This window comes from Dipodomys merriami, unplaced genomic scaffold (genome assembly GCF_024711535.1).
Source record: "Dipodomys merriami isolate MVZ:Mamm:240054 unplaced genomic scaffold, mDipMer1.0.p SCAF_2, whole genome shotgun sequence".
Taxonomy (NCBI): domain Eukaryota; kingdom Metazoa; phylum Chordata; class Mammalia; order Rodentia; family Heteromyidae; genus Dipodomys; species Dipodomys merriami.
The window spans coordinates 117099568-117126444 of NW_027203381.1; the positions used below are offsets into that span (position 1 = coordinate 117099568).

General features: G+C 39.5%; 1 protein-coding gene across 5 annotated transcripts in view; it reads left to right on the plus strand.

Moving 5' to 3' along the window:
* The window catches only part of Ttc3 (tetratricopeptide repeat domain 3), a 121623-nt gene that overhangs the window by 26273 nt on the left and 68473 nt on the right, over nucleotides 1-26877 (plus strand). For 3 of the 5 annotated variants that reach the window (XM_070030663.1, XM_070030661.1, XM_070030660.1), the window contains exons 8-12: nucleotides 79-164; nucleotides 2637-2731; nucleotides 4575-4637; nucleotides 15736-15790; nucleotides 26471-26633. In XM_070030663.1, the coding sequence (XP_069886764.1) occupies nucleotides 79-164; nucleotides 2637-2731; nucleotides 4575-4637; nucleotides 15736-15790; nucleotides 26471-26633 (462 nt within the window). Of the gene's footprint in view, nucleotides 1-78; nucleotides 165-2636; nucleotides 2732-4574; nucleotides 4638-8254; nucleotides 8323-15735; nucleotides 15791-26470; nucleotides 26634-26877 lie in introns of those variants that run through there. The other 2 variants (XM_070030665.1, XM_070030664.1) reach the window with 2 other exon arrangements.

Genomic DNA, 26877 nt, shown 5'->3' on the forward strand with positions numbered 1-26877 from the left:
ATAGTTTGTTTTTATTAACAGATTCTCTCTTTATCTGTCTCTCCCTTTGTGTCTGTCTCTTCTAAAAATAAAACTAAGATAAGTATCATATAACTAGAGTTGTGACGGAGAATTGCAATTTGCTTGAAGAATTTAAAGGTCAAAGCTGTGTGGACTGTACAGAGGTGAGGACACATCTCTACCTGTAAATATGTTTGAAAGCATAGCAGTTAAAACTCTCCAGTAGTCAGGAAGTTAATAACAAAATTGTTAATTGATAACAGTATGCAGAATTGATGTAAAATTGTGTAATACAGAGGCTGGGAAGGTGGCTCAGTGGTAGAGTGTTTGCTTTGCATGCATGAGGCCCTGTGTTCCATTCCTCAGCACCACATAAGCAGAAAGAGCTGTAAGTGGCACCGTGGCTCAAGTGGTACAGTGCTAGCCTTGAGCTGAAGAGCTCAGGGACAGTGCCCAGACCCAGAGTTTAGGCTCATGACAGACCGAAAAAAAAAAAATTGTGTAATACATTTAAGGGAATTTTTAATAAACTTTGAGTTAGAAAAATTTAAAAGAAGAAATTATATACTGATGAGAATTTTCTAATATATTTTTGTTAATTTAAAGTTGAAATTTGATTTTTCTCAATTAAAGACTTTAGCTGAGATATTAACAAGTTTATTTGTTATTTATGATAATGGGGTTCTGTACTTTCTATATGAGTACTACTACCTGAGATAGGCTTCCAACTCCTTTTGCCTGGTCTAGCCTGCTGCTGCTCCTCCTGCCTGTGCCTTCCCATATCTAGGCTCATACATGTGCCCTACCACATTTGCTGCTTATTTGTTGAGATGAGATCATAATAATTTTTTTATCTAGACAGGCCTTGAGCTTTGTTTTCTGAATCTTTTCTTCCTAGGCAGCTAGAATTAAAGGCATGAGCCATTGTGCCCAGCTTAACAGCCTTATTAAGATGTAATTCACATATCATATAGTTCATTCAATAATGATTTTAATTCACATTTTAAGGAATAATTTACAATATGCTCATTTATTTTATTTTGTGTGTGTGTGTGTGTGTGTGTGTGTGTGTGTGTGTGTGTGTGTGTGTGTGTGTATTGAACTTAGGGCCTCTCACTTGTGCTTGTTCACAGCTGGTGCTTTACTATTTGAGCTCTGTCTCCCATTCAGTATTTTACTGGTTGAGATGGAGTCTTGAAGTTTCTCTTCTGCCTGAGCTGGCTTGAAATGAATATCTTGGATAATAGGTGTGAGGCACTAGTGCCCGGTGAATGAGCATATTATTATTTTTGTTTGTTGCCACTACTGAGGCTTGAACTCAGAGGCCTATACTAGTTCACCTTATTTGGCTGATGCTCTACCCCTTGAGCCATGCCTCTAGCCCTTTAATTTTTATAAATTTGAATGAAGTAAAAAGTTTTGGTTCTAGCTGGGCGCCAGTGGCTCACACCTGTAATCCTAGCTACTCGGGAGGCTGAGATCTGAGGATGACAGTTCAAAGCCAGCCCAGGCAGGAAAGTCCGTGAGACTCTTATCTCCAATAAAAACCACTAGAAAATCAGAAGTGGTGCTGTGGCTCAAACTGTAGAGTGCCTTGAGCTAAAGAGCGCAGGGACAGTGCCCAAGCCCAGATCAAGCCCCATGACCGACAAAAAAAAGTTTGGTTCTGTTCATAGCATCTTTTGTTGGCGTTCTTGCTAACCTGAAGTGTCATTGTTCATAATTAATCAGCACTGCATATAAGTTACTGATTTTTTTGCTAGGAATCAAACACAGGGCCTTAAAATCACTATCTATCTACCTGATTAATTTGTTACTTCAAATAATAAAATTTATTGAGTAATACCTTGCTTGCTAACCAAAAGCCAAAATTCTACCTTGTATCTCATTTTTTGGCTTGCTATAACTTACGGATATTTAAAAGTGGGCCTCAGAAGAAGTGAGAAAAAAGAGAAAGTGGGCTTGCCAAATAGTACCATCAAAAAACAATTATTTTAATGTCTATTTATAATATATCTTTTGTTTACCCAGTAAATAGTCCTTTAACAAGTAGAATTGAGTATTAGAGAAAACTTTGCTTCAATATATAGTTGCCTTTCAGTTTGGGAAGGATTGGTAATAGGCCACCCTCTGATACCAAAATCTGCAGATGTCCCCAACCCTCATATAAAATAATGTATACATGTTTCTGTATATTTCACACCATCTCTGTATTATTTATAGTACCTAGTACAATACAAATGCTATCTATATAGTTTTTTTAATTATATTGCTTAGAAAATAATGACAACATATTCAATATATTCTCTTCCTAAATATTTTTTATCTGTGCTTCATTGAATCTGCAACCAGCACTCATAAATATAGAAGGCCAAAAAATAAATAAAATATAGAAGGCCGACTGTATATGCCATAGTACTGGAGATTACATAAATACAGAATCTGCAGCCAGCACTCAAAAATACAGAAGGCTGACTGTATATGCTATAGTAGTGGAGATTACATTTTCATTTTTTCCATAGGTAATCTCCTAGGTTATTTCAAGGTAGAAACCCAGATTCATTTTTTTCCAGGTATTGGGTTCTTGATTATCTTTGTAGCTAATTGATGAATTTTCTTTCACCTTGGTTTCTCAGCAAGGAGAACTGATGAGAATGAAAGGAAATGAAGAATTTTCCAACCAAAGATTTGATGTAGCTATTATCTATTACACCAGAGCCATTGAATATAGGTAAGAGAAAGAATAATGAAACCCTTTCTATGTGGCAGATAAAGTTAGGAGTTAGGCAAAACAAAAGTGGTATGAGGAATCGCAGGTATCTTCCAGTTTGCTATGCAGAACAGACTTTACAGATCTAGGTTGTAGTTGTATCCAAGAGCCTGAATATATGAGCCCATCAAGTAATATAACTCAAGCCAGTCAGGCAAAAGAGTAGATTTGGCTCTAACCTGCTCCTTCGTAGGGCCATCTCTGATGTCTTCTTATTTTCCTGTCAATTAATCACTCTCAAAATTGTTAACTGGTCAAAAGGCGTACATAAGATGCTGCCCAGGGGCTGGGAAGGGGGTGGCTCAGTGGTAGAGTGCTTGCCTAGCATGCATGAGGCCCTGGGTTTGATTCCTCAGTACCACATAAGCAGAAAAAGTCGGAAGTGGCACTGTGGCTCAAGTGTAGAGCGCTAACCTTGAGCTGAAGAGCGTTCGGGCCCAGAGTTCTTGCCCCATGACCCACCAAAAAACAAAACAAAACAAAAAACATAAGATACTGCCCAAGGAAGTGACATTGTAGCTCAAGTGATAAGAGCACTCGCCTTGAGCAAAAGGAGCTCAGGGACAGCACCAAGGCCCAGAGTTCAAGCCCCAGGACTGGCAATAAATCAATCAATAAATAAGTCAGGCACTGGTGGCACATGCCTGCAATCTAGCTATTAAGGAGGCTGAGATCTGAGGATCATGGTTCAAAGCCAGCATGTGGAAAAAAGTCTCCATGACTACTTTTTTTTTTGGGGGGGGGGGTCATGGGGCCTGAGCTCTGTGCCTAGGTGCTGTCCCTCAGCTCTTCAGCTCAAGGCTAGCACTTTACACTTGAACCATAGCACCACTGTTTATGTGGTGCTGAGGAATGGAACCCAGGGCCTCATGCATGCAAGGCAAGCACTCTACCACTGAGCCACCTTCCCAGCTCTCCGTGAGACTCTTATCTCCAATTAACCACTCAAAAACTGGAAGTGGTGATGTGGCTCAAGTGGTAGAATGCTAGTCAAGCACCAAGAGGTTTAGAGACAGTGCTCAGGCCCTGCATTCAAGCCCCATCAATTAAAAAAAAAAAAAAAAAAAGTTTGCTGCCCATGCTGGTTTTACTTTCTTTGAGGGACCTTTTGTAAGAAAATAGTTGTAATTGTGAGAGAATGCATGTGCTCTCTCTCTCTCTCTCCCTTGTCACTCAACTTTTAGAAGTTTGTAGTTTTCCTTCAGGTATATAACAGAAGATTACACACACATATTTCTAATATATATTTAACATATATATGTATAATTCGCATGTATGCCTGTATATACCTGTTTCTACTGACCATTACAGCTTTGTAGGATGCTCTATACACCTGCTTTTCTCCTTTATTTCCACAAATGAATCCAGTTGCTGCTTCTCTGTTCAGCTGAGGAAGACTCAGAAAAGAATCCATTCTGAACAAAACTGGAAGCTGCAAAGTTACCATTGCAGTTTATAGGCTTACTTTGCCTGGGTTCTTTGTCAAGGTTGGATGTCTGATTTCTATAAGTAATTACAATTTCAGCCTACACTGTAGCTTTGAAATAGTACATCTCATCTAATCCTTCCAATAACCCGAAGTTACAATAAGAATTATTCATGAGAGCAGTAGTTTGAACAAGGTTACTGAGGTAGTGAAGGCCCAGAAGCAGCCAGTTATAGCTCAGAATCCTATGTACTTTCTGTTCTGCCACATAGATGTAAAGTTTTTAAAGTTTTTTAGTCCTTATGTTTTCAGTATAATTTTTGTTTGTTTGCTGTGTAATGTGTGCTTTGCTGACTAAGTATTTACTTCTATTTTAAGACCTGAGTGCTACGTTCTTTATGGTAACCGAGCTCTTTGTTTTCTTCGTACTGGACAGCTTAGGTAAGTTTAATAATGTGTCCCAGTTACTGAATTGTTAGGCTAAATGCCCATTTGGGGGAAACATTGCTATTTTAAAGGTGTCCAACACATCCCTGCCATAGCTCTTTATCAGAAATAGTGAAGGGTTAAAAAGAACACCATAGACTTGATGCATAACTGCGACACAGCAGCTGTGGAGTGAAAGCACATGGGTGCATTATTTCACAGGTTTATTTAAATCCCTTGGCACCCACCATCTCCAGATTTTACTTGAGGACCAACTAGCAAGTAGTGATGCCCGCATTTAAACACAGATGTATGATGTTAATATCCTATAGCATGTTAGCGGAAGTGGCGCTGTAGCTCAAGTGGTAGAGCACTTGCCTTGAGCTGAAGAGCTTAGGGACAGAGCCCAAACCCAGAGTTCAAGCCCCACGACTGGCCAAAAAAAAAAAAAAAAGCATGTTGGCTCCTTTTGCTCTATTAAATCTGTAGAATTTTGGCATAAGCATTTTTGCTATATATGTTATCTGTTTGTCTTGGTATGAAAATTTAAATGTGCTTTATAAGTGAGAACAAGTACAGAAATATAATGGCATTACTCTTAGAATGGAATCATAATTAATTCTTAGTTCCATATGTTGAATTAAAACTGAGCTTTTACTTACCAGTTGAAAAAGAATTAGATAGGCACTATCATGATTTTAGTCCCCCTTAGTTAAACTAATCTTTCTTTCTTTCTTTCTTTCTTTCTTTCTTTCTTTCTTTCTTTCTTTCTTTCTTTCTTTCTTTCTTTCTTTCTTCCTTCCTTTCTTTCTTCCTTCCTTTCTTCCTTTCTTCCTTTCTTCCTTTCTTCCTTTCTTCCTTTCTTTCTTTCTTTCTTTCTTTCTTTCTTTCTTTCTTTCTTTCTTCTTTCCTTCTCTCTTTCTCCCTTTCTTTTTTTCTTTCTTTCTTTCTCTCTCTCTTTCTTTTTCTTCCCCTCCCTTCCTCCCTCTCTTCCTGTCTTGTCTGTCTCTCTCTCTCTGTCTCATGTCAGTCCTAGGACTTGAACTCAGAATCTGGGTGCACTGTCTCTTGAGCTTTTGTGCTCAAGGCTTAGTGCTCTACCACTTGATCCACAGTTCCATTTCAGCTCTTGGTGATTAATTGGAGATGACTCTCATGAATTTTCCTGCCCGGGTTGGACTTGAACCATGATACTCAGATCTTAGCCTCCTAAGTTAGGATTACAAGTGTAAGCCATTGACACCCAGCCTTAGTTAAAAATTAGGACATAAATTATAAATAGGAATATCTAGCAATATAGACTATTGTATTTCATTATGTCCTGCTTTTCTGTTAGAAGGGCTTAAGGTGATCTAATAGTACATCCACTGTAGAAAAATATTCAGAGCCTTACAAGTAGAAAACCTAGTTAAATCTAGGATCCTGAGAGCAAGTACTCATTGTTCACAAGACACTAGCGGCTTAGTTGGAGAAATTTCTCATTTATTTATGCAAATATTATACAATGTGAAGGGATTCATTATGATATTTCCACTCATGGATATAATATAATTTTATCACATTCACCCCTCTATTACTCTTGCTTATACATCTTTCCATTCCCCTTTTTAGAAAAAAAACTTGCAATTTTAAGAAATGGATTTGATATATGCATGACCTTTTCATATTTGCATCTGAAATAAATTTTTATGCCTTGCTAGTAATGTTAATTGAATGATAAAGTAGAAAAAAATCTTAGCACTATCACTGTTCACAAGAAGAAAATGCTTTTTTTCTTTTGGAAATGCAGTTTGTAGTTTTACAAATGGGTTTTTTGGTGAAGTCATGACAGCTGGGAGCCTGATAATCAGTTGTTTTTCAGTAGAAGCATTTCATATTGGGATGTGGGAGTGGGGAAGATAGTATGTTCTTAGAATGTAGCTTAAAAAATAACACTTACTGTGTTTTTCTTTTATTATAAACAGAACACATTCTCATGGTAGAAAATTTGGAAAATACAAGAGTTTAAAAAGAAGAAAATAAAAATCACCAGTAATCCATCCACCTTGGAGAATACTGCTATATTAACATTATGCAGCTTTTAGGTGGCTTAAACCATGGATAATCTGAGGCTTTCTAGACTAGAGGATTGGATGGGCTTAACACAGTCTTTCATCAATACCACTGTTCTCAACTGGTTCTGACAAAGAATGAGCTGCAAATATCTAGGTTATTGCCTCTGGCGAGGTCCAGAGTTGCAGATATTCTATGCTGTATGAAGGTGAATCTGTGTGCTTTCAAGAGCAGATGGATAGGTTTACAACTTGGCTAGCCTCTTGGGTAAATTGAGGTACTTGTCTGAAACCTTTGTGGGAAGAGGTTATCCTCTAGCTCTCAGAGCTAAGAGCAGACCGGAGTAATTTGTTTTCCTTAGTACTTATTGCTAGATACATGAGGAGATCCTCCTAAAACCCTTCTGAGAGAGGAGATAAATGAAGGTAGAAACACTGAGGCCTGCTAGCTTGGCGAGGTAAAAGCCAAGAGCAGGGTAGGATTTATCCTTGTACCTCCTTGATGTCCTAGCATGTCATTGAACACTGCTTCCCCTGCGGGCAGATTAGCCCCACTTAAGAGCCCATTGTTCCTTATTAGGCAAAGACCAATATGAGTTGGATGCCTCCTTGGTACCTGAAGGTTTGATAACTAGGTCTTGCTCAAGTTTCCTATCTCACACATTGTCCCTGTGATTGGCACAGCAGTATAGGGAAAATGTTTTCAGAGTCTACCTTTTGATGAAGTTAGTAGATGATGTGACTTAGGAATGTTGTCAACGGTAAGATGTGCCACCAATACAGGAGTACATATGCCCTAAAGAATGGTTTATAGATAAATTGCAAGGATTGAGATGTTTGGAAACTCAAAGTGATGCTAGATCTGCCATGGGAATCTGGCTGAGCAGCTGCAGGGTTAGCTAGGGACAAAGCATCTGCCCTCCACCCAATTCAGGTAAGGATGCCACTCCTCAGTTCCACAGGGCCAGACTTCTTATTTGCTTTGTGAAAGCAAGAATTTAACTTTAAAGGAACTGCAATGGAATATTTTAAATATTTTAGATTAATTCCAGAAAAAGGGGAATATACTGATTCAAACCAAGAATGCTAAAATTATGCTGAAATAATTGAATCTTAAAAATTTAGAAAGTACATATTGAAATATTGAAAACATCCAATTGGAAAAATAATTTTGGCAATAATCTCTTAAAGGGTAAAATAGTGCTATACTTTACAACATGGCTGATGCTCTTCTAAGTACTTTCTACATATTTACTTGTAAAACCCTTACAGCTGTGAGAGGTTGATACTGAGATAGAGGCCAAGCATATTAGGTAGATGTGCTGAAGCCAAACTTTGAATCTAGTTAAGCCTAGATGCAGAGTCTCTGTGGTTAGTTGCTATGCTAAGCTGACAATAAAATAAAGGGGAAATGTGTTTAAACATAAACAAGTGATCCAATAGTCAAACATTTACTAGAACCTGATTATCCTTACATGACATGCAGATTAAAAACTATAAGTTTCTCTTTCATACCCATCAGATTGGCAAAAACTTGTAAAAACCTTGTAATACCAAGTGTTTGAGAGGATGTGGAACAAAGGAAACTTTCATACTCGTCTGGAGAAAGTATAAATTGGTACGGTCACTTTGGAGAGCAATCTGACAAGGTGAAGATGTGCAGCCCACTTCTAGGGTAATCCCTTCCAAACCCAAATGTGTACCCAAGGAGACACAAGGCTTCATATAGCATTGTCTATAAGAGTACAGATGTGGAAGCAACCTAAATATCCATCACTAAGAGAATGGATAAGTTATGGTATATTCATACAATGGAATTCTAAACAGTCGTTAAAATGAATGTAATGTTGAGTGAAAATAAACAGTTGCAGAATGATTTGTACAGCATGCTGCCATTTATGTAATGTCCAAAACATGCAAAAACAAATGTGCATATCTATAATAAAGAGTATGTATTGAAAGTGTTTAAAAATGCATGGGCATGTTAAAAACCAGAGGAATGGCTATCTCTGAGAAGGAGGGAAAAGGATTTGGAGGAGGGAGGGGTATGCACAGTGATTTCAACTGTAACCTGGGGGAAAAAAAAAGAGCTGAAGTAAATATGGCAAAATGTGAATTTCTTGCTGAGTTGGTTCACAAATAGTACATGAGTGTTCATTGTGTTAATGTCATTCTCTTTTATGTATACTTGAAATGTGGGGAAAAAAGTGAAACAAAGTGTGACTTAAAATGCACACGAAGGTAAAAATAACCCAAGACTGTGATCATGAAACATCAAGGTTAAAATAAGTAAAAATGAAAAGGTTAAAAAACAAAACATGTATTTTAAGGCTAGTGGCAAGGAGAAAAAGCTTGAGATTAGTGAAGAGTGAGTTGGAAAATATGCTTCATTCATAAGTGGTGAAGATGGTTGTGGTAGTGATTTTAATTTAAAATAACTGTGTAAATCTGATCACCTGTGTGTGAGTGTGCGTGTGCATGCGTGCACGCGCTTGCACATACATGCTGGTCCTAAGGCTTAAACTCGGGGCTTGGGACTGCCCTGAGCAATTTTGTTCAAGGCTAGCATTCTACCACTTGAGCCACAGCTCTACTTCTAGCTTTTTGGTAGTTAATTGGTGATAAAAATTTCATAGAGTTTGTTACCTAGGCAGACTTTGAACAATGATCTTCAGCCTCCTGAGTAGTTCGGGTTACAGCTACCCACCTGGCCAGAAATCACCTTTGATTTGGATGTAGGTGAGTCTAAGAGCCAATCGAAATGTCTCTAGGTTATAGATGTGCTTGAAAATGGGTTTGAGGGGGACGGTAGGTACAGACATGGGACATCTCTACTGCCTCCTGTCCCTCTGGCCACCACAGCTGATCTCCTTTGGAGCCTTCAAGGTTAAGAATGTGTGCCATGAAGAATCCCAGGTCTCCTCACTTTGATGAGAGTCTGGTCTTCTAGAAGTGTACTTTTTATAGTTTTGTTACCTATAGGATCTTAGTCGAGTGGTAATTGTAATTAAAATATCCAGAAAATTTCAGCTCAGGGAGAATCCAGAAAAGGGAGTTGGACATATCTCTACCTGAGGTACTTAGAATAGTTGATGTGGTATTTATAGCAGGCATTGCTTACTTACTGTTTAATTTAGTGTTATCTGAATGGTGCACATGTAGAAAATTCTAATTCTGGGGTATAATGACCATTGTAAGGGGAAATGTAATTGGAGAAAGGAAAAAATTAGCTTTGAATATTTTTTAATTGCTTTGGAAATTCATGGAATTTTTCAAGTTTTTTACTTGACTTTTTGGTATTTATGAATCTATCACGTCATATTCCCTCCCATCACTTACCAACCATGATTAGTAACAAACAGACTTTAACTGACTCCTGTATTGTGTTTTCTAAATTCTCTGAGACCAGAGCTATAGCAGCTTTCTGTGATAATTTAAATTTGTGTGTGGGCTTTAGTTTGAATATGCTGCGTTGGTGAATTTAGTCCTGATTTTAACGCTCAGATTTATATAAATTTTATTTTTATTTAAAAGCCACTGAATTAGCTTTTGAAGAAAACAACTTTACAATATTCTTTGGGGTACATTCTTTTTTTTTTTTTTTTTCTGGTACTGGAGCTTGAACTCAGAGCCTGGGCACTGTCCTTGAGCCTCTCTGTGCTCAAGGCTAGTGCTCTACCACTTGAGCCACAGTGCCACTTCCAGCTTTTCCTGTTCATGTGGTACTGAGGAATTGAACCCAGGGCTTCATGCATGCTAGGCCAGCACTCTACTGCTAAGCCATATTCCCAGCCCTGGGGTACACTTTTTAAAATGAAACCAAGCAAATGCATATGATAAAAGTCTGATTAGAAAAGAATATACTAAAAACTCATGTCCAGCATAGATCCATTTCCTGTTACTTTTCAGAATCCGCTGCTTTATAAAATTTGCAAAATGACTAATTCATTGCTTATAAATAAACATTCATTAGCCAGTAGCTGGTGGCTCATGCCTGTAATCTTAGTTCCTCAGGAGGTTGAGATCTTGGGATCAGCTAGCCTATAAGAGTCCATGAGACTCTTACCTTCAATTTACCACCAGAAAACCAGAAGTGGAGCTATGGCTCAGAGTGAGAGAGCGCTAGCCTTGAGTGTCCTCAGGGACAGCATACAGGCCATTTGAGGAGATTGAAGCCCCACGAATGACCAAAAATAGAAACTTTTGGAGTTATTATTTCTTTGTTGATCTAGTTAGTCCTTGAAAGTAATGAGAGAGTCAATAAATAGCATCTCCTTCCCCAGCCAGATCTAGAATCAGTTAAGAAATTGATGCAGGTGATCACAGATTACCATCAATGATAGAATCTTTGGAGTTGGCCTTAAGGCTGATAACTGAGTGATTAATTACTAAGTCACCTATCACCACAGAACTGGCTAATCTGGGCCTAGAAAAAAAGAGAATCTGGTGGTCTTACCAGATTTTAAGATCCCAGAATAAGAAAAAGACTGAGGTGTATGATTGGTCCCCTCTATCGCCATTAGATAGAATTAGGGATGAAGAAGGAAAAGTATTGAGGAGTAGTTACTCTAGTAAATGTACATGGAGACTAGAGGAGGGAAAATAAATATGCTTTATTGAAATGTCTACTGTGTGTATGAGGCAGTTGGTGGGGCAAACACAAGTTACAGTTTTCGATAGTAAACAGCCATTTCTATCTCTTAAGTCACTTCATTTTCATAGATCTGCTGTTTCGTTGCTGTCTGAAGTCAAACTTGTTCACCTGGCTGCTGTGGTTCGGATGAGCAGGAGCTTATTGTAATTTAGTTGGCACACTTGGCTTGAGTTGTAGGATGTGGCCATGTAGGCTACTTTGAGGCTATGACTGGTAAGCAGATTTTCAACTGGAGGGAGGAGGTAGTAGTACTTAAAAAAGCCATGCTGCTTGCAGTGCGGAGATTGTTTGAAGTGTTGGTGGCAGTTGTAGGACTCCCGTCTGGTGATAGTAAAGGTTTGGATTAGTATAGTAGCTATGGAAAAGGAAAAGTGGAAGGATTAAGATAGTTAAATTAAAGTTGATCGATGGTGGTTGCTGGGAAATGAGAGAGAAGGCAGTGAGGAGAACTGCTCTGAAGTTTCTGGCTTAGCCTGGGGCTTCTAAGCCCTCTTTTTGACACTGTGATCATTTGGAAAGGAATACATTTTTATGAGGCAGAACTTGACTTTACTCTTGTACATACTGAAGTGTCTGTGGAACAACAACATTGGAATATTATGAAGCAATAAGTTAGGGAGTCTGGAACTAAATAGAGTAAGAAACATGTTTGACGTAGTTGACCTTGATTGGATCTTGGAGATTAGGATGAGGTTACTCGGACAAGTAGGTCTCAACGTAGACTATGCATTAGGAATCCCTTGAACTTTGAAGAAAGACCATCCATTCCAGAGATTGTGGTTTAATCTATCAAGGTTAAAGCTTAGGCATGGGGCTTTTTGTGGCTTTGAGAAGCTTCCCAAGCTTCCCAGTTGAGACCAACTGGCCTAGAAAAGACATTGGTTGAGACTAGAAGAGGAACACGGATTTAGCTTGAGGAACACTAATAGTTGATGGCCATTTACTGACCATTAACTCTTACTAAGGATGCACCAGCCCAGGAGACTATTCAGAGGTGGACAGACAGAAGTCTTATCAGGGTAGAGTTACAGAAGTAGGTGAGTGACCAGCAGTATCTAGGCTGCTGAGAAGCAGTTATAAAGTATTTGGATTTAGCAGTCAGAACATCGTTTAGTACCCATAGAAGATGTCAGGGAGAAGCTTGAAATAGAAGACAATTATTAGTGTGAATTGAGAAATTTAAAGACATGGTCAGCTAGTGTAAACAGTTGTAACAGCTCTGGAGAGAGTGTGAAGCCCAGAAGGCACACCCACCATTGGATTACATGTTTTGGGCTTTAGATACTACTAAACTGATTGAACTGGTTCAAATGGTGAAGAGAACCGCATTTAGAATTTCAAAAAGAAGGTGGCTCTAGGGTGTCATAAGACACTACATTCTTCTAGACCAGACTGTGACTTAGTCAGCAGGCCACCTTCTCAGGATGGCAGCATCGCTACAGTGATTCACAGGTCAAACCAGACATTAGATTCCAGGAAAAGAAACTTTCCTTGTAATCTTAGAACACAGATTGACACATAATCCAACATTAAGTGTATAGTTGAATTTTCAGAAATCCACCAACTGAAGCCAGCACCTGCCTCACAAGCCCAGTGCCTCTGAAGTCCTGCTTGTTCCACCTTCCAGTCCCTATCTACTTTGTCCCCCCAGGATTACTATACGACTCCATAGGTTACTTTAACCTAGTTTTGTGCAATGTGAGTTGAACTGTGCACTGCGTGCTCTTTTATATTTGGCTATTAGCATTGTTTTCAGGATCCATATTGTTGCATGCACTTGTAAAGAGTTCATCTATCACATGAATATACCACATTTTATGCATTGTGTTGGTGGGCATCTTGGTAAGTGCCTAGCACTTGGCATTTAAGATAGTGCTGTTTTGTGAATATATATTACCAAATTTGGTATAACCATAGTGGAATTGTGGGGACAAAGGAATACTTTCATTCAGTTTCACTTTTCAGAGATCTTGTGTGATTGTATCATTTTACCATCTTAGCAGCAGAGTAGAGAGTTTCAGTCCCATGTTCTTACCAGCACTTAATATTTTGCATTATTTTAGATATTCTGGTGGATATGTCATGATATGGTGCATTTTTATAAGTTGATTAAGGGTGTTTAAGTTGGGTAAGTTTTCATATGTATATTGGCCCCTTCACCCCCCCCCCCGCTTTTTTTTGTAGTGATCCGCTTTGATCTCAAGGCTATATGCTTCAAGGGCAGTTCTCACCACCTGAGCCACATCCCTGACCCTTGCTTAATGCTGGATAATTTTTTTTTTTGTTTGGTTTGGTTTGGTTTGGTTTTTTGGGTCCGGTCGTGGGGCCTGAACTCTGGGCCTGGACGCTGTCCCTCAGCTCTTCAGCTCAAAGCTAGTGCTCTACCACTTGAGCCAGAGCGCCACTTCCGGCTTTTTTTTTCTTTTTGCTTATGTGGTACTGAGGAATCGAACCCAGGGCCTCATGCATGCAAGGCAAGCACTCTACCACTGAGCCACCTTCCCAGCCCCAATGCTGGATGTTTTGTGAAATACCTGTTAGTGTTTGTTTTTTTGTTTTTGTTCTTTGAGTTAAATGACTTCCTGATTTGTGCTTTGTGCAAAGTTCTTATTTTGTGCTCTGGATGAGGATCATTGGTTAGACAATATTTGTAATATGTTACATGTATCTGCTCATACTCAGTGGCTTGAATTCTCACTCCTGATATTGGTTTCACCAAAAATGTTACTAATTTTAACATTTATAGTAAGTACTTCTTTTTATGTGTTTGTTTTTTTTAAAAAATAATCTTTGTATACCTTAAGGCCATCAAAATGTTCTGTGTTCTAAAACTTTGCTACTTAAATTTTCAAGACTCCTGGAATTGTTTTGTTTTGGTTTTTTTTTTTGGCAAGTCCTGGGGCTTGAACTCAGGGTCTGGACTCTGTCCCGGAGCCTCTCTGTGCTCAAAGCTAGCTAGCACTCTACCACTTGAGCCACAGCACCACTTCTGGCTTTTTCTGTTTATGTGGTACTGAGGAATCAAACCCAGGGCTTCATGCATGCTAGGCAAGCACTCTACCACTAAGACACATTTCCTGCCCTGGAATTGTTTTTTTTTTTGTTGTTGTTGTTGTTGTTTGTATGATGTCCATTTGGCTTAATAGCATTTTTCCATGTACTATAGTGTTACTTTTGTAATAAATCAAGTGATTATGTTAAACTTTTTTTCTGTCAAGTTTCCTGACTTGTTTTTGTACATAACCTTTTAATAGTTACTAATTTCTGGTGGTTTTAAGTTAGCTGGATTGTTCTTTGTTACTGTTTTTGGTTTTTGGTTTTGGTACTCAGGCTTGAACTTAGGGCCTCTTTGCTATCCCTTAGCACTCTAGTACATGAGCCCCAGCTCCGCTTACAGCTTTTTGTTGGTTAATTGGAGATGAGTCTCATGGGCCTTCCTGCTTGGGCTGGCTTCAAACCACAATCCTTAGATCTCAGCCTCCTAATAGCTATGTTTCCAGATGTAAGCCACTAGCACCCAATTTAAGAGTGATGAATTATGAGTGTGAATGTGAACCAGTAAATTTTATTGTAGACAAATAGGTAAAGGGAAAACAGTAAACCAGTGAGTTTGACCTCCTGAGAAGACAGTAGGAACAGTTGAGCCAGTAAGACAGAATAAGTGAGGTTATTGGAAGGGGCTGATTTAAGGGTTCGAAAATGCTTGAGTGGTGCTGGGTTCCATGGGGTTCTGTACAATGGTGTCTAACAGTGGTACAGAACAGGAGGTCATTGATAGCTAGAAAGCTGGGAACTGAGGGTCTCCCTATGGTTTGGTTAGCATTTGACAGTTTTTGAAGTACATCTTCTAACACAGTGTGTAATTTAGTGTCTAGTACAAAAGAATAGCTAGACCCAAATTATATTCATTCTGCAGAAAAGAAAGTAGGGAGGGAGTTCAGTCACTTCCTAAAGCCTCCCAAGAAAATCAGTAATTGAGTTAGACTTAGCTCTCTTCAGTGTAGTTTGTTTAGCAGGTGTGGTAAGTGAAACACTCAGGTGTTGTATTTTTGGAGATAAGAAGCTTCATTAAAAGTCAGAAATAGTGCAGCAAAACATACAAATAATGGCTAAGCAAAGAGATGAAGTGGGCAAGACACATGCAGTAAATGCTCCAGAAATAGAGTACCATTACTGCTGGTAGTTGTGATCATGACTCTGGATGACTCATTGCATTCTTTTTGATTTCCTATATTTTCCACATTTCCTATAATGGAAATACATTTTATAGATTTTCCAAAGTTAAATTATTTTTTGACTAGATGATAATAATATAGAAAATCAAGAACATAAAATATGCAACATGCAGTGTTTTTTTTTTAAAAAAGAATGACTGTTTAAATGCTTTATTTCTTGTTTCTATTTTTAGGAATGCACTTGGTGATGGAAAGAGAGCCATTATTCTGAAGAACACGTGGTCAAAGGTAGGTTTATTCTGTGTGTTACATTAAGATGCTGCAACTATGAGAGAGATGATGAGAGAGGCAGTGTGAGAATGCATACATGAACAGCCCACTGGAATCTCGAGAGTCTGGGGTACCTTAGCTATTGCAAGGTACTGTTTGCACATTGTGCTTAGATAGGAGAACTAGAATTAAAAATGTGGAAGGAACTATAGACTATCTTGAGTAGATAAGGGTTCAATTCCTTCCTTCCCTCCCCCAATCCCTCCTTTCCTCCTTTGCTCCTTCCCTTCCCTTTCTTTCTTCCTCCTTGCCTTTTCTTGGTGCTAGTGTTTAAAAGCAGATCTTCTTTCATGCTAGCCCACCCTACCAATAAGTTACACCCCTACTCTAAGACTTATTAAGTAATCCCGAGTGTACATATCAGCAGTGGGAAAAAAATAGCACATCTATAATGGACTATATTGGACTATATCAAACTTAAGAACTTGGGTATGTCAAAAGGTAGGAATGAAATATGGTGGGAGGATACCATTTGTCCCATAAATAACATACATAACCAATAGGGTTTATTCTTTTTTTTTTTTTGGTCAGTTGTGTGGCTTGAACTCTGGGCTTGAGCAGTGTCCCTGCGCTCTTCAGCTCAAGGCAAGCTCTCTACCGCTTGAGCCACAGCGCCACTTCCAGTTTTCTAGTGGTTTATTGGAGATACGAGTCTCACAGACTCTTAGCCCAGGCTAGCTTTCACCGTGATCCTCAGATCTCAGCCTCCTGAGTAGCTAGTATTACAGGCATGAGCCACTGTCACCCAGCCTAATAGGGTTTATTCTTGTATCCCTTTTGGGTTCTTTTATGTTGTGGATATTGCATGTAGGGCCTTATTCCTGCTAGGCCAAGTCCCAGCTCTGGAAGGATTTAAATTTGGTATATGCAGAAAACTGAAAAGGAAAGGAGTGGAAATTGATCAGCAAAAAAATATTTTATAGAAGAATAGTCTTGAATAGCTAATAAAATTAAGGGACTGATACTTTCTAGTAATTAAAATGATTGGAAATAGGTACAAAAATAGAAAAATAAAGGCAACAGAAGGAAGGTCTCCAGAATAGAGACTTACCTATCACAAATAAGATGATGTGATATTGTTAGGATTCTTCAGATTAGCAAAAATTAGAGACCAAGGGTTCTGAGTGTTGTACTAAGATGTAGTCAGAAACCGTCAATAAATTGCTAAGAAATCAAATTGCTTACAACTTACTGAGAATACGATGATGTTACATTTCCCATAATTACTCAGTTCTACATTTGTTCACCCTAAGAAATTGCTTGCTCCTATATGTATGTATCCTGATAAGTACTTAATTTCACACTTGTATTCATTAATACAAATTTAACATATGTGTACTTCATGAAGTATACCATTTTTTTGTACTGGTCCTGAGGCTTGAACTCAGGGCCTTGGCACTGTCCCTGAGCTTTTTCGCTCATTGCTAGCATTCTACCATTTGGGCTACAGCTCTACTTCTGGCTTTTTTGATGTTTTATTGGAGATAAGAGTCTCACTGTGATCCTCAGATCTCAGCCTCTTGTGAGCTAGGATGAAAAGCATAAGTCACTAGCGCACATCAGTTTTTTTTTAGTATTGGGGTTTGAACTCAGGGCATCATGCTTGCTAGGTATAAAGCCACTTGAACTGCATCCCTGAAGTGGCGCTGTAGCTCAAGTGGTAGAGAGCTAGACTTGAGCTGAAGAGCTGAGGGACAGCACTCAGGCCCAGAGTTCAAGCCCCACGTCCGACAAAAAACAAAAACAAAAATGCATCCCTTTTTGCTTTTTTATTGTTTTTTTTAGTAGGGTATTATTTTTGTCCCAAGCTGGTCTGGATTATGATTCTTCTATTTATGCTTCCTCCATAACTTAAATGAATTGTCACCATGCCTTGTTTTTATTGATTGAAATGGAGCCTTGTAAACTTTTTGCCTGAACTTACCTGTAGTCATGGTCCTTTATGGTTTTAGCCTACTGAGTAGATAGATTACAGGTGTGAACCTTGACACCCAGTTGTAGCATTGTTCTTTTGTTTTTAATAGTTCTTTTTTAAAAAAATTGTATTATAAATGTTACGTACAGAGGGATTACAGTTTCATAAGTCAGGTAGTGAATACATTTCTTTTTAGACAGTGTCACCCCTTTATTTTCTCTCCAGTTTTTCCCTCAAGTCCCCACCTTTAGGAGGATAAGGTGGGCACAGAAATGGAAGGAAAAAGGGTGAACAAATGTAGCAGTGACTCTCACTAGACACAATGTGTCTAGCAGTGACTCTCACTATACAACTTGTGGGTGAGGACAGGAGGGAAAAACTGGGCGAGAGCAAGGGAAGAGGTGATATTGTCCAAAAAGAAATGTACTCTTTACCTGACTGAGGGAACTGCAACCCCTCCATACATGACCTTTATAATAACAATAAAAATTTTAAAAATAATAACAAAACTTTGTTTTAGTGTTTTCTAATTTAGTGTTTATTTGTACAATTTTAGCAAAGGATTCTGAATATGCCCTTTTCTTAGCCAACAGAAGTTGTACTGAATTTTATAGGGTCTAGGGAAAAGGCTGTAATTAATAAAAGTAGTGATAGGCATGAGATATATTCTCCAAGGTTAGCAAGTATGATTTATTATTTAGAATAACCCTTTGCTAACTGTATCTCAAAATGTCTAGAAGTAGAATTTTGATCTTAGAACATACCCAAGTGATCTCTGTGTCTTCTTATACCTTGGGTACTGGAAAACAGTGGTTCTACCCTCTAAGGAAAAGCAATGTTTAGTGAGATGCAGCTGAATTGAGATCTTTAATGTAAGCCTAATAGTCTAGTTAAAAATGATCTAGAATTCATAGCCCACAAGAACACAGCACTGAGCTTACATAATAAATATATGATTTCTTTTAGTGAAAAGATGATCTTAAAAGAGTCACATTTTCTGGTGGCACAAGGAATGGAATGCATGTCCTTCCTTGCGTATGTTAGGCAAGCCTTCGGTTACTGAGCCACATCCCACATCCCCAGGCTTGGTCACTTAGTTTTGATTTTGTATTTTCTCCAGGATTATCATTAAATAAAAATGTTCTTTGCAATATGTATTTATGACCAAAGTGATTTGGGCCAAGTCTAACCAAAGTTAGGTTCTTTGTTGAAGGTTCAAAAATCTCTTAAAAATATTGATTTCGGAAGGGGGGACCAAGATGGTGACAGGGCAGTAGGGAAACACCACAGCTCTCTTCAACCAAAAAGAGAGTTCGAGTTCCAACGCTTAATCTCCCCAAGAGACCGGCAACAACAAAAAGACGAACACTCAGAGAAAAACAGGAGGTGGAAAATAACAAAAGAGAAAGAGAGGAAAAGAATGATTTCAGAACAGAAAAGAGCAAAGACCCCCTCCTCCAATCTTCACTGGCCGCGCGGCAGCATGCCAAGCCACAGCCAGCTGGCCCAGCGGGGGCTGCTGGAGTCCCAGAGACACAGGGGGCTGCCTGCAGATCACCGGCGCAGAAGCCGCCTGAGGTACCAGTTTGCAGACCCGCTGATCACCACAAACAGAGAAACCTACCAGCCGGTAGTCTCCACGTAGATCCTACCCCCACCCCTCACTCTCCATCTGAACAGAGAGGCTCCATCTCACCAAAGCCGCCCAGCACCAGCAGCACAACAAAGGGAGCTGTTTGCAGATAGCGCAGAAGCCACCTGAGGTACCGGCGTCAGACCCGCCGATTGCGACGACCCGGCGGGGGCTGCTGGGGGTCCCAGACACACAGGGAGCTGCATGCAGATAACTCGCCCAGAAGCCACCTGAGTGTGGACACTGGACCCGACAGATTCGACAGAGGCAGAGACAGAAGAGATCCACCACCGCCCAGCCCAGCCCACAACCATCCCAACTGAACTCGGATTGCAACAGCAACTGACGACCTACACCACACAGAAACAACCAGCTCCAGGGTGAGTACCCCACAGGGGACAGTGTATCCCTCAAGGGAGACCAGAGCTGGAGGAAATCCCCAGACCATGACCCAGACTCCCTACCCCAACACCAGGACCACAGGGCCCACTAAAACCGTTCGAGAGCTCCACCAGCCTATGGAGCACACTCCGCTGGCCAGGCTAGAGCAAGAGTGCCCCTAGAAGGGAGCTTAAACGCCCAAGCCAGGAACAGTGCCCCTGGGTCAAGACAACCAACAGTAGAAGAAATTTGAACTGTGTACCCCAGGCTGCATAACCTAGGTGGTATACACAGCAGCACAGGCCCAACCGGCACGCCCCAGGTGGGGGGCTGGAACCAGGCCTGGGGATCCAGCGCCTGAACAACACAACCAACTCCTCCCAACTGAAGTCAAAAGCTTAGCATATGCCTCAGCAGAGGAGAGAAAAACAGGGAACTGCACCCCCTGGGAAGCATGCCTGTGACAACAAAAGACCTGGAGGCTCAGGACAAGAGAAGCCCAAACCCCACCAAAACCCCACCCATATACTCTAGGCTGGGAATTGGGCAACACAGGCCGCCAGTACCTGATAGTAGGCAGGAGCTCAAGCTGGTAAGGTGGCTCAACAGTAGAGTGATAGTCTTGGATGCATGAGGCCCTGGATCTGGTTCCTCAGCATCACATAAGCAGAAAGGGTCAGAAGTGGTGCTGTGGCTCAAATGGTAGGGTGCCAGCCTTGAGCTGAAAAGCTGAGGGACAGCACCCAAACCTAGAGTTCAAGCCCACAACCAGCCCAAAAACAAAAACAAAAACATCAGGAGTCCATAGCAGACCCCAGCATCTGGGAGAGTGCATCCAGAGCATCCAATCTTGCCAAGAACACCCGTAGGAGCAAACACGAGCAGTCTAGGCTGCCCAACCCTTCCAAAGGCGGGAATTGCCAGCGATCTACAGCAGAGAGCCGAGAATCCTATGTAGGTCAGACCAGCAGCTGGAGGCAGGCCCCCAACAGAACCCAGATTAGGCACAGACTCTCTCTACCAATACAGAATCAGCAACAAAGCAAAGACAGACACACCAAAACAAAATTGCAGATTAGTCTCCTGAACCCCCATGCGAAAATCACAGAGAATAATTACAAGGTTTATCACCACCCAGGATAGCAAGCTATCCTCAATAGCCAGGAGCCACTCATGGGAGAGCCTCAGTGGGAGCAAAGCTGGAATGGAAGACAAAAGCTACACCCAAGGGTTGCTGGAGGCAATGACTTAAGAAATAAAGCGAGAAATAGATCATAAATTGAAAGAGCACAAGGATGAACTATCAAAAGAGATACAGGATATCAAACAGGAGATGCATGCAAAAATAGAGGCTGCACAAACCTCAGTAAGAAGTGAGATAAATGCCAAATTAGAGGTAGTAACATACCTCATTAAGAGGTGAGAACAGTACTTTGAGAAACAACATCCAATCCATAAAAGAATCCATTTCCTCCATGCAGACCACAATAGAAGCCACGGTCAACAGAGTGAACGAAATGGAAGGTAGAGTGTCAGATACAGAAGACAGAATATACCAACTGGACCAAAAAGTGACAGATATGGAAAAATCACTCAAATTAAGCCAAAGGGAAATTCAAGAGCAAGCAGATAATGCCAAGAAATTTAACCTTCGTATAATTGGAGTGGACGAAGGTGAGGAATTTCAGAGCAAGGGAATGCAACACCTATTCAACAAGATAATCGATGAAAATTTTCCCCACCTCAAAAAAGAACATCTTACCTACATAACAGAAGTATATAGAACACCCAACAAGCAAGATCCCAGGAGAAACACTTCTAGACACATTATAGTAAAAATGATAGATCTGAATAATAAGGAAACAATCTTGCATGCAGCAAAAATGAAGAAGGAGCTATACTACAACGGGAAAAAAATTATAATCACTGCAGATCTCTCCACACAAACACTGAATGCAAGAAAGGCCTGTGAAAGTACCATACAAGCCCTGAGAGCCAATAGCTGTCAACCCAGACTGATATACCTGGCAAAGCTAGCATTCACATTCGATGGAGAGCTGAAAATTTTTAATAGCAAAGGAAAACTAAATGAATACATAAACATTAAGCCAGCATTACAAAGAATACTAAGAGGGGGGGACACAACCTGAAGAAAGCAACCAGGAACTGGGACCTGCACCCAGACAGGCATTAATCAAAGTCTAACTGAGCAAGCACAGGAGGAAAGGAAAGAAGAAAAACTTAGGAAAACGGAATGACAGGGACAACAATGCATCTCTCTATACTTTCTCTTAATATTAATGGGCTTAATTTGCCAATCAAAAGAAAAAGAACTGCAGACTGGATCAGAAAACATGACGCATCCATCTGTTGCCTTCAGGAGACCCACCTCTCAGCCAAACATACAAACAAATTCAGAGTAAAGGGTTAGAAAAGGATCTACCAATCAAATGCCCCCAGTAAGAAAGCAGGTGCAGCTATCCTGATATCTGACAAAATAAACTTCATTAAAATCAGTACAGAAAGACAAGGATGGACACTACATATTAATACAGGGAACAATCCAAGAGGAGGATATTACCATCATCAACTTATATGCCCCAAATATTGGTGTACCCAGATATGTTAAACAAATACTCTCAAACTTACAGAATAAAATAGATCCCAATATAATACTAGGAGACTTTAACACACTACTCTCACCAAAGGACAGGGCTACCTACCAGAGGATTGGCAAAGAAGCTACCGAATTAAGTGAGGCCATACTTCAAGCGGAATCAACTGACATCTACCGAGTATTTCACCCTAAAACAACACAGTACACATTCTTCTCAGCAGCTCACGGAACTTTCTCCAAAATAGACCATATCATAGTTCATGCAAGGAACTTAAGCAAATACAAAGGTATCGACATAATCCCCTGTATCCTATCTGACCACAGTGGAATCAAGCTAGTTCTCAATAACAAAGCATACTGCAGAAATTTCTCTAATACATGGAAATTGAACGGCACACTCCTTAGCAATGCCTGGGTAACGGAAGAGATCAGAGAAGAAATAAAACTTTTCCTACAACTCAATAAAAATGAAAACACCTGGCAAAGGAACTTGTGGGACACAGCAAAAGCAATCCTGAGGGACAAATTTATTGCCCTCAGTGCCCACATCAAGAGAATGGAGACAGACCAAGTAAATAATCTCATGTTGCAATTAAAACAGCTAGAAAAACAAGAAAAAAATGGGACCTAAAGCTACTAGACGAAGCCAGATAACCAAATTAAGAGCAGAGATTAACCAATTAGAAAATCAGAAAATTATAGCCAAAATTAACCAAACAAAGCTGGTTCTTTGAAAAAATAAACAAAATTGATGGCCTGTTGGCAAGATTAATTAAAAACAGAAGAGAGGAAACCCATATTAACAGGATTAGGGATGCCACGGGAAAAATCACAACACATACCCAAGATATCCAAACAATCCTAACGGACTACTTTCAAAAGTTATACTCTCTAAAGGAAGAAAACCCGGCAGAAATGGATGCACTTCTAGGGAAAGCAAGTTGCCCAAACTGAGCAAAGAAGAAGTAAGCCAATTAAATAAGCCAATATCCTACAACGAGATACAAGAAACTATCAAAAGTCTTCCAACAACAACAAAAAAAACCCCAGGACCAGATGGATTCACAGCAGAATTCTATAAGACCTTTAAAGAAGAACTAATACCCATACTCCTCAAGCTATTCAGAGAAACAGAAGGAGGGAGCTATCCCAAACTCATTCTACGAAGCCAATATCACACTCATCCCCAAACCAGGGAAGGACCCAACCAAAAAGGAGAATTACAGGCCAATTTCCTTGATGAACACAGATACAAAGATCCTTAACAAGATTCTAGCTAACAGAATCCAGAAACACATAAAAAAAATCATACACTATGACCAGGTAGGCTTCATCCCAGAGATGCAGGGATGGTTTAACATACATAAGTCAATAAATGTAATCCAACACATCAACAGAGCCAAGGTCAAGAATCACATAATTATCGCCACAGATGCAGAAAAGGCCTTTGATAAAATTCAACATTCATTCATGCTAAAAGCTCTGGAGAAAATAGGAATAGAAGGAACATTTTTAAAAACAATATAAAAGCTATTTATGACAGACCAATAGCCAATATTATACTTAATGGGGAAAAGCTACAACCAATTCTCCTAAAATCAGGAACAAGGGAAGGATGCCCACTGTCTCCACTCCTCTTCAATATAGTCCTGGAACCCTTAGCCAGGGCAATAAGGCAAGAAAAAGACATTAAAAGGATCTGCATAGGGAAAGAAGAAGTTAAACTATCCCTTTTTGCAGATGACATGATACTATACCTTCACGATCCCAAAAACTCCATCCCCAAACTCTTAGAAATCATAAATCACTTCGGCAAAGTAGCAGGATACAAAATAAACCCACAAAAATCAGTCGCCTTCCTGTACACTGACAGTGTACAAGAAGAGAGGGAAATAAAGGGAGTAACCCCATTCACAATAACCTCCCCCAAAAATAAAATATTTAGGAATTAACCTAACCAAAGATATAAAAGAACTATTTAATGAAAACTATAAAAAGTTAAAGAAATTGCAGAAGATACTAGAAAATGGAAAGACCTCCCATGCTCTTGGATAGGCCGACTTAATATAGTAAAGATGGTAATACTGCCAAAATTAGTATACAAATTCAATGCAATTCCTATTAAAATCCCAATGACGTACATCATTGAAATGCAGAAAACAGTCCAAAAATTCATATGGAACAACAAAAGACCTAGAATAGCCAAAACAGTTCTAGGGAATAAAGACAACATGGGAGGGATATCCATGCCGAACTTCAAACTCTACTACAGAGCTATAATAACAAAGACAGCATGGTACTGGCACAAAAACAGACCCAAAGACCAATGGAACAGAATAGAAGAACCAGGAATAAATCTACAGGCCTACCGGCTGCTGATATTCAACAAAGGAGCCAAAGACATACAATGGAAGAAACACAGCCTCTTCAACCGCTGGTGCTGGGAAAACTGGGCGGCCACATGCAGAAAACTAAAAGTGGACCCCAGCTTATCACCATGCACCAACATCAACTCAAAATGGATTAAAGACCTTAACATTAAACCTGAATCTCTGAAACTACTGCAGGACAGAGTAGGAGAGACACTTGAACTAATAGGCACAGGAAGGAATTTCCTGAACAGAGTCCCAGGGTCACAACAAGTTGGAGAGAGACTCGACAAATGGGACTACCTTAAAATAAAAAGCTTCTGCACAGCTAAATCTATCGTAACCAAGCTAGAAAGACAACCAACTAATTGGGAAAAAATATTTACCAGCAATATATCAGACAAGGGGTTAACATCCAGTATATACAGGGAACTCAAGAAACTAATCCCTCCCAAACCTAACAAACCAATTACTAAATGGGCAAGGGAACTAAAGAGGGACTTCTCAAATGAAGAAATAAAAATGGCAAAGAAACACATGAGGAAACGTTCAACATCCCTGGTGGTGAAGGAAATGCAAATAAAGACAACCCTCACCTTACCCCAGTCAGAATGTCCCACATCCACAAATCAGCCAACGACAAATGCTGGAGGGGATGTGGAGAAAGAGGAACGCTATTACACTGCTGGTGGGAATGTACACTTATACAACCACTTTGGAAAGCAGTCTGGAGGGTCCTTAGAAAGCTAAAGATTGACCTCCCTTACCACCCAGTCATACCACTTCTAGGCATCTACCCTGAACAACAGGAACCAATATACAAGGACACGTGCACCTCCATGTTTATTGCAGCACTGTTCACAATAGCTAGGATATGGAAACAACCCAGATGCCCCACCACAGATGAATGGATCCAAAAATTGTGGTATCTATACACAATGGAATATTATGCAGCCATTAGAAATGACAAAATAATGGCATTTGCAGGGAACTGGATGGAGCTAGAAGGAATCATGTTGAGCAAGGTAAACCAAGAGCAAAGAGACAAATGGTACATGGTCTCCCTGATAAGTGGATGCTAAATCCAAAATGTTAGGTTATACGACAAAATTAACAGGACTTAAGAAACAAAGAACTCCCACTTATCTGGTCGAACCACTACTAAATATCCCCATGCTGCTGATCAAATATATGGTGTATATGTGTACACCGTTATATGTTATAGACCGTGATAGACAATTTGCTCCAGGAAAGTTAGAGTGAACTTGTGACTTTAAATGAGCATCATTATTCCACAATACTGTGAAATTTGGGAAATTATGTAATCACTTAATCACAATTAAAAAAAAAAAAGAACCTCGGGGAAGGTAGGGAGGGAAGGGATGGCAGAGGGAAAACAATGAAGGGGATAACAATGCTCAATAGGAAGTGTACTCATTACCTTGCTCATGTGACTAACCCTTTGTATAGTATTTTTACAATAAAAAATTTAAAAAAATATTGATTTCTAGTTAACTGTTTAAAATCGTTTGCCTATTTATAACTTCACTAGTTTCATTAGATAATTTCCTGAAGTATTGATATTTTTATTTATTTTTAATTGATAGGGGTCTAATCTAACATTTCCAAGTATGTAATTCATTTTCAAGCAAATTATCTTTCCTTATCTATTTTCTTTTAAAGGATATTTTTGAGAAAAACTCAAGTTTATCTTTTGGAACAGGGTCATTATCGTTACTGTGACGCTCTTTCTATGCTGGGTGAATATGACTGGGCCCTACAAGCAAACGTAAAAGCTCAAAAACTGTGTAAAAATGACCCTGAGGGGATGAAGGATCTACTGCAGCAGCATGCAAAGCTACAGAAACAAATAGAAGATCTGCAAGGTATTTCACCTAAAATTCTTTTGGTTATAGTCAGATTCTCTTTAAAACTTATGAAGGTGGGTTTCTTGGCTTAATGAAGACCATAAACCAATTCTTAGATGACTTATATACTTATTTAATACAGTCAAGTCATTCAAATTTTCCATTTCTGTCTGTGTAGAAGCACATTAGTGTTCCGTTCCATTAGGTAATTATGAAGGAATTACATATTTTATTTGAAACAGATAGCATCTTAATTATATTT